At 35.3% G+C, this 13764-nt stretch overlaps 1 protein-coding gene across 5 annotated transcripts in view; it reads left to right on the forward strand.

Annotated features, from left to right (window-relative positions):
• The window catches only part of LOC109057341 (cytosolic carboxypeptidase 1-like), a 30493-nt gene that overhangs the window by 972 nt on the left and 15757 nt on the right, over nt 1-13764 (forward strand). Inside the window, exons 2-14 of one of the 5 annotated variants that reach the window (XM_042762806.1) lie at nt 986-1058; nt 2680-2743; nt 2910-3031; nt 8236-8303; nt 8388-8451; nt 10510-10656; nt 10783-10941; nt 11048-11141; nt 11324-11361; nt 12433-12641; nt 12729-12906; nt 13217-13317; nt 13508-13627. In XM_042762806.1, the coding sequence (XP_042618740.1) occupies nt 2712-2743; nt 2910-3031; nt 8236-8303; nt 8388-8451; nt 10510-10656; nt 10783-10941; nt 11048-11141; nt 11324-11361; nt 12433-12641; nt 12729-12906; nt 13217-13317; nt 13508-13627 (1332 nt within the window). In that variant the 5' untranslated portion in view covers nt 986-1058; nt 2680-2711. Of the gene's footprint in view, nt 1-985; nt 1192-2679; nt 2744-2909; nt 3032-4828; nt 5113-8235; nt 8304-8387; nt 8452-10509; nt 10657-10782; nt 10942-11047; nt 11142-11323; nt 11362-12432; nt 12642-12728; nt 12907-13216; nt 13318-13507; nt 13628-13764 lie in introns of those variants that run through there. The other 4 variants (XM_042762805.1, XM_042762807.1, XM_042762808.1 and 1 more) reach the window with 4 other exon arrangements.

Genomic DNA, 13764 nt, shown 5'->3' on the forward strand with positions numbered 1-13764 from the left:
TTTTGAATGTGATTTTGTCATTTTTATTAGTTATATTTATATATAGTTATATATATATATATAGTTATATATATATATATATATATATATATATATATATATATATAACTATATATATATATATAATAACTATATATATATATATAGTTATGATATATATATATATATATATATCTATATAGTTATATATTATATATATATATAACTATATATATATATAATTTTATTTTTAATAATATTGGATGACTTCTGGTCGGTCAAAGTCCCTGGTCCGAATGATAAATTGAAAAATGCACTGAAGTTTTTTGTTTTGTTCATAAAAATATAATTTGGTGTAAAATTATGGGAAATGCCCCATTTTCTTGCACTTCTTTATTATACTTTAGAAAGAGCTGTGTAAAAATCATTCATTAAAAAAAATTGATTACATACAAAGTAAAACAAATAAAATCATTTATTCGAATAAAAATTGAAATAACTGAATTAGACAAAAACTATAACAATAAATGATAATCAAATCTCTCTCTCTCTCTCTCTCTCTCTCTCTCACACACACACACACACACACACACACACACACACAAAGTAAAGAGTATCTACATTTGGGAGCTTTTCAATAAAATAATTTATGAAAAAAAAGGGAGCTTTTAAATTTAATAATTTGTGTATTTTTTTTAATTTTTTTAGTAGTAGTATTGTTGATATTAGTGTTATTTATTTGGACAAACAAAAAATAAATATAACAAACATGTCAGGGGTATACAAAAGAAAGAAAAAAAATACAAATTTAAATTTTTCAAAGTTTTTACTTTAAAAGATATTGTTTCCAAATAAATGTCAGTCTTAAGTTGTTCAATCATAGGCAAACAAACAAACAAATAAACAAACAAAAACAAAATATCCTCGTCAGCTGACGTTACGTTACGTCGGCGTTGCGTCATGGTCTAGAAGGCGGAAGCTGATCTGTAAATCATCTGTGTTTCAGACGGATGCGGCAGATAACGTGCAGATCATGGATTCTGCGCCAGCGCTGTGACTGGACGCGCCCTCACTTCCGGGTGTGTGTGTGTGTGTGTGTGCTGGGGGTTAGAGTAAATAATAACACCATCAGGGGGCTCGTGTGTGTGTGTGTGTTGCCAAGAGAACGCGCTGTAAGGAGTTCAGATGGCGCAGGGCTCGCGTGCTTTAAAGGTTGGTAGACGCATGTATTTTAATCTCTGCTCTGGTGTTTGTCTCTTGCTCTGGCAGTGACAGAGATCAGCTGTCCCGTTAGCGGATCCGTGCTAACAGTGGAGCTGTCTCTGGATGTGACACGATCATGACTCGACTTCTTACAGCAGGGGTTTATCAGATTAATATCTGACAAGGACACTGAAATTAATTATTCATTATAAGAACTGCATCTTACTGTAAACAGTGTCATTCACCATTCACCAACTTCCTTTGAAAACCTAATGTGAATACAGTATATTTGGTATATACTTGCACACAGGCCGTGTCTCAAAACCAAATAGACTCCCTACATAGACAGCTTGTTTGCCGGCCTATAATGCTCTAAATTGGCTGTCTATGTAGGCAGCTTAGTAGGTTTTCATGTCCAAAAATGCTGTCAGTGTGGGCAGGTAGGCTAAAACACGCAGAAATATTTGGCAGCTCCCTGGGGGTTGATGCTTAAAAATGCAGTAAGTGCTATAATGCCCAGTAATGCTGTCTAGGTGGTAAGCTCAGTGGATTGTGATGCCCAAAAATCCTATATAAGCTTCGATTCCCTAAATGATGCATACATTATATAGCAAGCTCTCTATGGTTTTTTATTGCCCAAAAATGCATTCTTTATAATAGACTTTGATAACCTAAATGTTGTATATACTGGAAGCTCTCTATGGTTTGATGCCTAAAAATGCAGTCTATATAGGCAGAATGGCCATAAAGCCCAAAGATGTGTTCTAGGTAGGGAGTACAGTAGGTTTTGATGCCCCAAAAATGGTGTCTGACAGGCGTTTATACTCTAAATGCTGTATATGTTAATAGTCTTCTAGGGTTTGATGGCCAAAAATGCATTTTTTGTGCATTCTTTATGCAAATTTATACATAAAGGCTATGTTGACAGTTTTAAATTGTTCGATCAAAGGCAAATACAATAATTAAATAAATAAATAAATACCATATTTTTATCACCATGCACTGAGAAACACCAGCTTCTCCTTTCACATCAAAATAACTGACTAATGGTTTCAGTCTAGCTGGTTTTTCTCCACATCAGCTGACAAAATATGATCTTAGTAGATTGCTCAGTTGATTTTGATGCCCAAAAATGGTCCAGTATACTACAGTACCCTAAATGTTATATATACTGTAAGCTTTCTAGGGTTTGGTGCCCAAAAATGCTGTCTGTGTTGACTGATAGACAATGACACCCAACAGTGTTGTCTAGTTTGGCAGCCCAGTAGGCTCTGCTAGGTGGGTAGCTGTATAAATAGGTTTTGAGACACAGTCCTTGCTGCTTTGTTCCATCTTTGACTAGGTAGGATGCTTATGTTTCAAGTAGCCTTGCATAGTGTTGCTGGATGAGCTCATGCTGTTGTTGTTTAAAGCATTAGTGTGACTTGATACTCTTGATAAATTAAATTCGATTTTCTACATAAACGCATTTCTAAAATTTTCCTTCCCCTTTGGCAGTCAGTCTGACGTCTTATTGAATGTGACAAGAAATGAATAAACCCAAAATGGCGGCAGAAAAAAGGTTAGATTTCCCGCTCTTACACACACACACACACATATTCATTAGCAGCTCTGTGAAGTTTGATGACTGTCTGATGTTGCCTAAAGAGGTGCGAGACATCTTTCCTGTGTAGTAAGCTTTGGTGATGGCATCCTTGGCCTGTTGTGATGGTTTCTTGTATTCCCAGTGCTTCCCGGGTGCTGATGTTGCTGAGTCAGCTGGAAAGACTGAACGAGGACCATAAAGTCTCCAATAATGACGCCATCCGGCAGATCACAGGCAAAATCCTGCACCTCCTCCAGACTCAAGGTGACCTGACACACCAAACATGTGGGATCATCACCTTCACACATGCACAAGAAAACCAAGATTTAGTCCAAATCAAATTATTACAAGTTTCTAATCTTCTTGTGCAAAATTCAGAAAATAGAAATGTTGTCTTGATGATATATAAAGTTACTTAACTAATGCTAACCAGTAGCCAAATAAGCATTAAGTCATTAGACTTTACTGTTGAATGGAATTCATATTGACTTTTGCTGATAATATAGTAATCGACTGCTGGTTAAAGCGAACATAACACACACGGTTTCTGACAATCTCATGTTAATCTTGAGTACCTTTAGAGCTACTTCATGTTGATTGAAGACTTTGTAGCATAATGGTAAACTAAGTGTTTATGGACCATAAAATGAAAATAATTAAATGTAATAAATGTGTAATAAAATATATGTACATTACATTAGTTCACTTTCCAAAAAAAAACAAAGCTTGTACGAGTTCGCAAGCAATTTATTTTCCCCCATCAGGAAAGTTCTCTTATTGTTTCTGCTGGAATAGCTGTGGTGTTCTCTGTTCAGGCCCACTTCCAGAATCAGATCACTGAGGGTGCTTCTGAAATTAGGGTGCTCTAACCTTAATGCATATCTATTTTGACAATATATTTTTGTACTGGTCCATTGCTATGGCGCAAAGAGCGCTATAAACACTAAAAAGCTGTCACTCATCGTATTTCTCAGTTATAAGCAATGAATATCTCTACACTGTGTGATAAATCTCTCTTGCACTTTGTGAAAATGAGAAGATTCGGGAGGGTGCAGAACTCAACACTGGACAAAACCCCGGCGTTTCAAGTCAAATCAAGAAATCATATACTGTATATCTGAAACAGATATGTCTCAATGTTGCAAACATGTATCGTAAAGAGAAGCCAGAGCAGAACGCAAACGCAAACGTTTGCCAGATCTGTTATAATATGCTATTATTACAGCTTCAGCTGACGGTGCTCTTGATTTAGTTTGAGCACCCCATAGGACCGGGCCTGTCTCTGCTATTTACCAAATCATTTGCACAGTTCGTCTTTTTATTTTCTTTCTTTTTCTATCCGAAGCTATAGCTGTGTTTAGCACAAAAGCTCATGCAGTCTCCGTAGTTCACTGACAAGCTACGCAATATCGCGTTCTTTATCGCCGATGTATCGATAATGAATGCGATATTGCGCGGCTTGTCAGTGAACTACGGCTCGGTGTAGTAAATGCCGCTCTATTTGAAAGCAGATTAACGACTAATTACAGAACCGGCTTTACTTACTAGGGATGCACAATAAATATCGGATGGTATTTAATGCACATCTCGTCAGTAAAGCTGGTTCTGTAATCAGCGGTAAATCTCTATACGTGCGTGCTTTCATGGGGCCCAGCATTTACTACACAGAGCCTTTGTTCACTGACAAGCTGCGCAAAACATGTGCAAAATATGACCGTGGTTTTGCACAGCTTGTCAGTAATCGCAGTTGATTGTTTGCACAGCCCTACGTTAAATGCAGGTGGAAACAGGCCCTGAGATTCAGAGGAGATCAGCTGTGAAATGAGACAGCTCTGGGACATCCAGCATTGGTTTGTTCTTCCCCCTGACCCCTGCTGCCCGTAACCATACACCGCATATGTGTAATATCTACACTGTCTGCACAGTGACCCCCACGCGATTCCGTCAGCAAGTGTTCCCATGTCTCCCAGTGGTCACCTCTCTCTCTCTCTCTCTCTCTCTCTCTCTCTCTCTCTCTCTCTCTCTCTCTCTTTAACCGTTCAGTCCCCCCTCACATTCTTGGCCATATCCTCTCAGGCTCATGACTGTCATTGATCTGCTGTGGGCTTTGAAGGCGTGTGTTTTGACTGACAGCACCTGGGCAGTGGGAGGGCTCTGCTTCTGTGTGAAATATGAGTACACCGGTGTAGAATTTTTTCCAGTGTTATGGAAGAAGCGCTGGAGTGCATACAAGTTATGAGAAGAAGCATAAGAGTGGGTTGGGTATGTGTTGGGAATAAAGATGGACTACAGAAGCCATGCCAGAAGGAAGACAGGAGGTTTGTGTCGGCGCCCGTGCAGCCCCGGTAAGATTAGAGCGGGACACGCTCACACATTCATTATGTTTAGCTGCTTCTTACAGCTGCTACTCAAGTGAAACGTTTCCAAACAATGCTTATGATACATGAAGGTTAGTTATTAAAAAAAGAAAAAGGTTCACGCTTAACTAAGTGTTGCAGCCCCTATGATAAATCAGATTTTAAAATGTCAGTTTTATTTTATACTGTGTAGCAAATCTCAACGTCTTGATTATTTATATCATCATCATATGTAAACTACTCTAAAATTAAAATGAGACATTTTAGTATCTTAATCATTAACATCATGATTTCGTCTGTAATGTGTGTTGTAAAAATGAATTTTATAGTAATTTTAATTTCAACTTTAGTCAGTTGCAGTTTTATCAGTAAAGTTTGAACGTTTAGTATTAATGAAACGGATGAACTGCAACAAATCTTTATTAAATGCATTTCAACTTTATCATGTAATACATCATTTAAATTAATAAATATGTTGAGTTTCAGTGTAATAGTAATAATTAAAAGTTTCATTTTAGCTCATTTTTTAATGATAAATTATCAGTAAAATTCAACCAGTAGTGTTGCTATGAATGAACAAACTAGCATTCTATTAAACAAAAGACTAACCACTTAAATAAATAGGATTATTTAATGCATTGTTCTATTATCTATTTAATAGTGGAAGTTCTTTTTTTTTAATGGTTTTTTTTTTTTTTTTGTTATTAATAAAATTTAAATGAGTAACATTTATTTTTTTCAGTACAATTCTGAAGCAGGTAAAGAAATCGAAACAGTACTTCAGGTTGCATAAATGTTTACATTTAAAATAAGGGCAATTAAATGCATTAAAGATAAAAATATATAAAAGTTTAGTTTGAAATTTCTTAGCATGTTCTTACCATTTGGTTTGTGCTGATCTTGTTAGTCTATACTTGGCTCGGTTTTGAAATGCCTTCAGGTTTTTTCTGATCCCTGCGGTTACTCTGTGTCCACTGGAGAGTTGAGATTGCGTCAGCCTGACGTGTGTGCTGTCCAGCCTTCTGCCGTGTCACCACTTTCTGATTTGCACAGCACTTTTTATCTAAGTGTGTGTAAGTGTGTGTGTGTGTGTGTGTGTGTGTGTGTACATCCATGCTGGGATATGTAACAAGTTCTTTTGCTGTTAATGGTAGATGGAGCGGCTGTGTCTCTCGCTGTGTCTCTCTGTCATTTAAGAGGGATCTTGGCATGCATGACTCAAGCACACTCAATGATATTTAACGCCAACCAAACTTACTCTTCACAAGGTGTTGATTATAGAAGTTCTTGACTGCTTTATTTCTTGTGATGTTGCTCAAGTTTTTTTTAACGTGACCGTGTGGTCTTTAGTCTGTCACATGTTGAGTTTACAGATGCTTCTATTGTACTTTGTGCTGTATTTTTGGACCTGTCAACATACAGTACGTCAATATTTTTGCCAAAGGTTTAGCCTAGAGGTCTCTCTCTCTCTCTCTCTCTCCCTCTCTCTCTCTCTCTCTCTCTCTCTCTCTCTCTCTCTCTCTCTTAAAGAGATTTTCATTGCGGTTTTCAAGCATCAGAACAATACAGCTTTATTTTTTTCGTACATTAATGACTATTGACTAATGACTATTTTTACCATGATTTGCAGAAAAAAATGTAATTCAGTGTAACAATAGTTTATATTCCAAAAAATCTTGTCAGGCATATTTAGAAAAAAAAATCATTAATGACTCTATTTAAGGATCACAGTGCAGCGCCCCAAAAACTAATGAATTGTCATTCTACCAGTCTTTCCAATATCTTTCAAACCAGGTTTTACCCTTTTGACAACAAGAAGTTTTAATAATTTAAAATATAATATAATTTACAATGAGCACTTTTTCTTTTGTATATTTTAGTAAGTACAGGTCAGAATAAGTTACGCTGAATGAATATGGAGCATTATTTCACCCATATTTTGACATTTTATTTTCACAAAATTTATTTGAAAATTAAAAACAGACACTTTAGTTGCATTTAATGTGCTTTCTATGTATATAAAATCACTTATGTAAATTCAATTTGATGCAAACACCAAAATGGGGTGTTTCGCCTTTTAAAAAATAAAATAAAAAATACAGTAAAAATAGTAATATTGTGAAATATTATTACAATTTAAAATAACAGTTTTCAATTTTAATAAGTTTTAAAATGTAATTTATTTCTAATCCTTCAGAAATCATTATAATATGCTAATTGCTGCTATTTTGCTACTATTTATTACTATATATAATAAATATATGCTGCTATTTATTATTAGTAGTAGTATAAGTATTAATGTTGAAAACAGTTGTTCTGCTTCATATTTATATGAAAACTGCTTTAAAAAAAGATAAATGTCTTAACCGTCACTTTTTATTAATTTAATGACCCCCCCATAATTAATATATTAATTTTGTTCAGGAGATCTAAGCATAAAATTATTTTTTATATGTTATTTAGGCCTCCTTATAGTCTGAATTAGGCTACTTATAGGCTACCGATAATGCAAAATTATGATTCAGCTGTTACTGAGGCAGTTCCTCTCACACACACACACACTCACACACACTCACACACACACACACACACACACACACACACACACACACACACACACCTCTCTGTTGGCCGAATGCCATTCTAAACCATTTCAGTTATTCAAGGCCTGTGTCATGAAAGGCTCTTTACTGCTTATGTTCCCAGCTCTCTGCCAAGGAGACATTTCTTGAGTGCTACATGCCTGCTGGATTTTAAATGTGTCAGATGTTTCAGAAAAAAATAAAAACACATAATGCTGAACTTCTCACTGAATTGAACTTAAAATGCAAGTCCTACTGTATGGTGCTAGTTTAGTGTTCTAGTCATCTGAAGGTCACCAGTTGAAATGAATAAACTGAGCAGGGTTAATTAAGTTCACATGACTTGTTCCTATACTTTGATGTATAGGGGCCCAGTTGTGATACTCAACAATAATATGAGAAATCAGTAAAGCCATCAAAAATATGGATAAACTATAGTCATCAGTGATTAGCCCCTATATTGTTGGAATGTGTTTCTGATTATTTTAATTGAAATACAGCAGTTGAATTATGTTTGGTGGTGTTTCAGAGAAGACCCGTAAGGAGGTGACGTCTAAAGGCTCTGGCGGGATGGAGGTCATTCTGTCGTCTCTGGAGGTACTGATGACTTTAATCACATCCCTTTCATCGCAGCTCAACTTGAAGTGCTTTTCAGCTGCTAATCCGCTTGTTTTTCTCCAGAATACGCAGGATTTGCAGACCACTCTCAATATCCTCGCTATCCTGAATGAACTGTTGACTGTGGGTGAGTTTCAGTGTTATTGTTATCTAAAACTAAAACTATTAAAATTTGAATTTTTTCATTGAAATAAAGCTGAAAATAAAATAGAATTAAATCAAATATCGGTCACACTATATTTTGAGGTCCAATTCTCGCTCTTAACAAACCATTAACTATGCATTTTGCTTCAATCAACTCCTAATTAATGTGCTTTAAGTACTAATAAAAAGCCACGCTAATAAGCAACTAGTTAATAGTGAGAACTGGTCCCTGTACTAAAGTGTTAATATTAATATTATATGCCTAACTTAACTCTGTAAAGCATCCTGTATCAGCTGATACCCAAATTTCTAAGGCCTCTTACAATCATAATCAAATAACCTTAACCTGTTGTACACAATTTACACCATTAACTTTTATATTGGTAGTAATATTTCAAAATAAACACTTAACTGTACTGAAGCATCTTAGATTTACTTGATTATACATATTCATCAGTTTTTTTTTTATATATATAGTTTTAAATATTATTATCAGTCTACTGAGGGTCGTTTATTTGTTTTATTTCTCAAACATCATATTTTGCCCCCACAATAAAAACTACAGAGCTTTGATCATAAAACATCATATTATTTGGAGACGTTAAAATAGTACTGTCAGGATTTACTAATGTCACGCAGTGAAGAATTAGCGCTGAAAAGGTGTGGAAAGTAATTTTTGCGCATGACCTTATAGAATGTAGAGTTCTCCTTTCAGATCAGAATTTATGGATTAGGAGAGTATTAAAATTAATCACGCAATGCGATTTACTAAGGTTTGTGCTCGTCAAATTACTGGTATTTGCACAATTTTTTAACGCTACAAATTAACGCTATTTTTTACTCTCACGCCAATTTGCCCCGTTTACTAAGGCTACGTTTATATGACAACGATGTAGCCAAAAATGGAAAAGTTTTCTCTTGTATCTTTTAAAAGTTTCACGTATACACTACAATGTTTTCAAATTTATTCGCATTTACACATATCCACGAAAATGGCCAAAAAAGCTGTATTACGTATGCCAGGCCAGTAGTGGGCACTTTCAAAGATTCCTGTATTAGATGTTTACACAGAAACTACAACTTAAAAACTTGCATTTTGAAACACGTTTTCAAAAATATGCATTTTCAGTCCCCCAAACGCAGTTGTCATGTAAACGAACAGGCAAAACGCATAAAAAGGTTTCTCGTTTTTGGCTGAAAACGTTGTCATGTAAATGGCCCCTAAATCTGGCCCAACTGATAGTTATGCATGTGTGTACAGTAAATAGTTTGCTATACTTTTATAAAGATCTCATTAATTTACATTACAAGCTATCAGAATTTCCAACTTTTTGTTCATGTAAATATAAACATCTGCACCAAACTGTATAGTTTGCTCAGTGTGGGCCTCTGAATAAAACAGAGTTATTTTATTTTTTTTTATTTTTTTTTTACCACCTCAAGTCTGAGCTCTATATTTTTACTGTATTATACTATATGATCCATAAACGCCTGATGTATTAAATACGATACTCATCAATAACACATTTATTTGTTTATTTGTTTTTTTGCTTGTTTTTTTGTATTTTGTCTAAAGGTTCAAAACACTCTTCCATTTCAAAAAATCTGATTTGTATTAGATTATTTCATATGTCAAAATTAAAAATAACAAAAAATGAAATATATAAATAAATTGAAGCTAAATAGAAATATAAAAAAATAAAAACTGCATAAAATACAAAAACTTTAAATAAAATTCAAATTCAAATGAAATTTGAAAATATGAAAGTGAAATTTCAGCCTGCATCAGTGTGACATTCAGCCAAGTATGGTGACCCATACTCAGAATTCGTGCTCTGCATTTAACCCATCCAAAGTGCATGCATACACACAGAGCAGTGAACACACACACTGTGTGTGAACACACACGGGGAGGTGTGGGGAGATTTTTTTGTTGTGGGGCGTGTGGGGAGGTTTTGGGTTTTATGTGTTTCTCAAGGGCACCTAAGTCATGGTATTGAAATATAAAAGCAGGCGTAATTTAGCATCTGTGTTTGTTTAGGTGGAGGCCGCAGGACCGGCGTGTTTGTGTCTAAAGGAGGAACAGCCATTCTGCTGCAGATGCTGGTGAGCTCCAGCAAAAACCCTCCGGCCAATGAGGAGCTAATGCTACACATTCATACTCTACTGGTCAAAGTCGGCCCCAAAGGTACGAGGACACCAGAACTACACTTGATTTAGCTTTGCCAAACACTAGATTTGGTACAATCCAAACATTGTCTTGTGAATACAGATTTATCTTTTTATCTGTTTGTATCTGTGGACAAATGAGCAGTTCCCAGTGACATCACTTCCTCTTCAGACAGGAAGTTTGGCGTAAAATCGCGTCTGAACGGGGCTCTGAATGTGACTTTGAATCTAGTGAAGCATAATCTGCAGAACCACAAGCTGTTGCTGCCGTGCCTTCAGGTGCTTCGGGTCTACTCAAGCAACTGTACGTTCACTCACTTCATGTGCTCTGTAGTACATTTACGATGAGGATTACGTTTCTTTAGTGCATCACTACAGTGAGGCATTAATGCAATTGTCTTTTCTTGTAGTGGTAAATGCCGTGTCGCTGGGAAAGAGTGGCGCTTTGGAGATCATGTTCGAAATCATCGGACCCTTCAGCAAAAAGAGCACCACTCTGATGAAGTATGTCGTGTGTTCATGTTTACTAGATCTGAAAAACATATAACGCACTTATAATGCACTAACAGTTACTAGAATGCTACTGATCACCAAATATGTGGTGACAACTAAAAATGTGATTCACTTGTTTTTTTTTTTCTTTATTTGTTTGATTGATTCGATTAATTTGGTCTTTTCCGAAACAGGGTGACCTTGGACACATTGGCGGCTTTACTGAAGTCTGGTAAGATGCCTGCTTGGATGAACTCATATAAACTCATATAACTCATATAAACTCTGAGTTATTTAAATTGTAATGGTGATTAAATCAGGGTAGTTTCTTGTACTATTAATTTAGGCATTGTTATATTTATTCACATTATTGTTATTACAGTAATAAGAATAATTGGAATATCACACACACACACACAAACGTACAAAAAAAACAAATCAATCAATCATAAAGATACATTATTGCAATAAAAATATACATGGAAATAGTGCTTAATTAGAATGAAAATAGTGTTTTAATGTCCATACAAATAAAATGTAATATTGTTTTGCTATTGATTTTTGGAAATATTATTCCAATTATTATATTATTGGGCATATTATTACCCCTCTATCGTCCTTATTTATTTGTAAATAATTAAGAATTAATTACCTTTTTTGTACAAACTCCATGAGTTATATATTATATTATATTTATTTATATTATTATTTATTTATATTAAATATTACTGTTATATATTCTGTATAATTTTGGGGTCAGTATTTAATATTTTTATTCAGCAAGAATACATTAAATTGTATAAAACTGACTTATATATATATATGTGTGTGTGTGTGTGTATATATATGTGTGTGTGTATATATAGATTTTTTTTTTTTTTTTTTTTTATGTGTGTGTGTGTGTGTATATATGTGTGTGTGTGTGTGTGTGTGTGTGTGTGTATAAATATATATATATATTATATATATATATATGTGTGTGTGTGTGGGTGTGTGTTGTGTCGTATATGTGGTGTGTGTGTGTGTGTGTGTGTGTGTGTGTGTGTGTGTGTGTGTGTGTGTGTGTGTGTGTATATGTGTGTATATGTATATATATATATGTGTGTGTGTGTGTGTGTGTGTGTGTGTGTGTATGTATATATATATATATATATATATATATATATATATATATATATATATATATATATATATATATATATATATATATATATATATATATATATATATATGAGTACAATACATGATGTTGCAGCTGGGTTAGTGACGTCTATCACAGCTGTCTTGTGCGTGTGCTCTTCAGGAATGAATGCCCGGCGTGCAGTGGACAGAGGATACCTTCCCACACTACTCTCAATCTACCAAGATTGGCACCGCCATGATACACGCCACCGCCATGTGGTCATCCGCAAGAGCATTCTGGCATGCATCAAAAACCTCACTAACATTAAGCTTGGCAGGAAGGCTTTCATAGACGCCAATGGGATGAGGATCCTTTATAACACATCCACTGTATGAAAGTGTTGGATTAAATTGTCTTTCATTTTTACTCTCATGGAAGTATACAGTATGAAGATATATAACTGTGATGTGCTTCAGGAGTGCCTGGCTGTCCGGACGCTGGATCCACTGGTCAATACCTCCAGCCTAATTATGAGGAAGTGCTTTCCAAAGAACCGCCTACCACTGCCTACTATTAAAAGTGTCTTTCACCACCAGCTACCACACATAGCAGCTGGTGGCCCTGTGGCGCAGCTGTACAACCAGCCGCCTGGAGGTAAAACACACTCACAGCCGCCGGAACGGTATCATTGTTATTGGTCTTGTTGCATGATAATTCTCAATCTCACCTTAAAGTCAAAATGCACTGTATTTACTGTATGTTCCTGGTATTATTAGGTATTATATAATTTATTAATCAATTACCAGGATAAAAATAAGTCCCATCCATTATTTTTTTTTATATTCTACTTTCTTTTCAAAACTGTGTACTTCTTTAGTTATAAACTGGTACTGAATGTTGGTTGTGAGTGATGTTTGACGTGAGTGGTGTCAGTGGTAACGGATCTCTGTGTCTTCGGTGTTAGTGGATGATGTAGTTGATGAGAGCGATGAGAATGAAGCCACGGAGGTCGACACAGAAAATGAAACGGAATATGAGGATGATGAAACCGGTCACAAAACACAGGTATCATGATCAGTTTTTAGTAAAGTTTAGTACTTCCAAGCCGGTAACCTTTATTCTATCATGCAGTGTTTACACAATCCTATACAGTGATCTGCTGTTTCTACTCATAGGCCTAAATGTGGGTCAGATTATTCGTAAAAGAGCAATCAAAAAAGCTGATTTTATAATTGATGTTTGTTATGCATTGCAGAATGATGATGACATAGAGACAGATATCAAGAAACTGCGGCCCATACAGGTGAATACACGTCCGTTCGATGAGCTCAGAGCCTACGAGTATTTCTGTCGGGAATTCAGCGAGATTTTTGAGGTGAGGACACTTCTGATTAAATGATAATAAGGCAATAAAAATGCCATTGATTGCAAAATAGCAGACACAAAAATACTTGTCCTATGTAACAGCTTGACTTTTGTAACATGAGTGTCCATCTCTTAATCATCAAGGAT

This window comes from Cyprinus carpio, chromosome A8, assembly GCF_018340385.1.
Source record: "Cyprinus carpio isolate SPL01 chromosome A8, ASM1834038v1, whole genome shotgun sequence".
Lineage (NCBI taxonomy): Eukaryota > Metazoa > Chordata > Actinopteri > Cypriniformes > Cyprinidae > Cyprinus > Cyprinus carpio.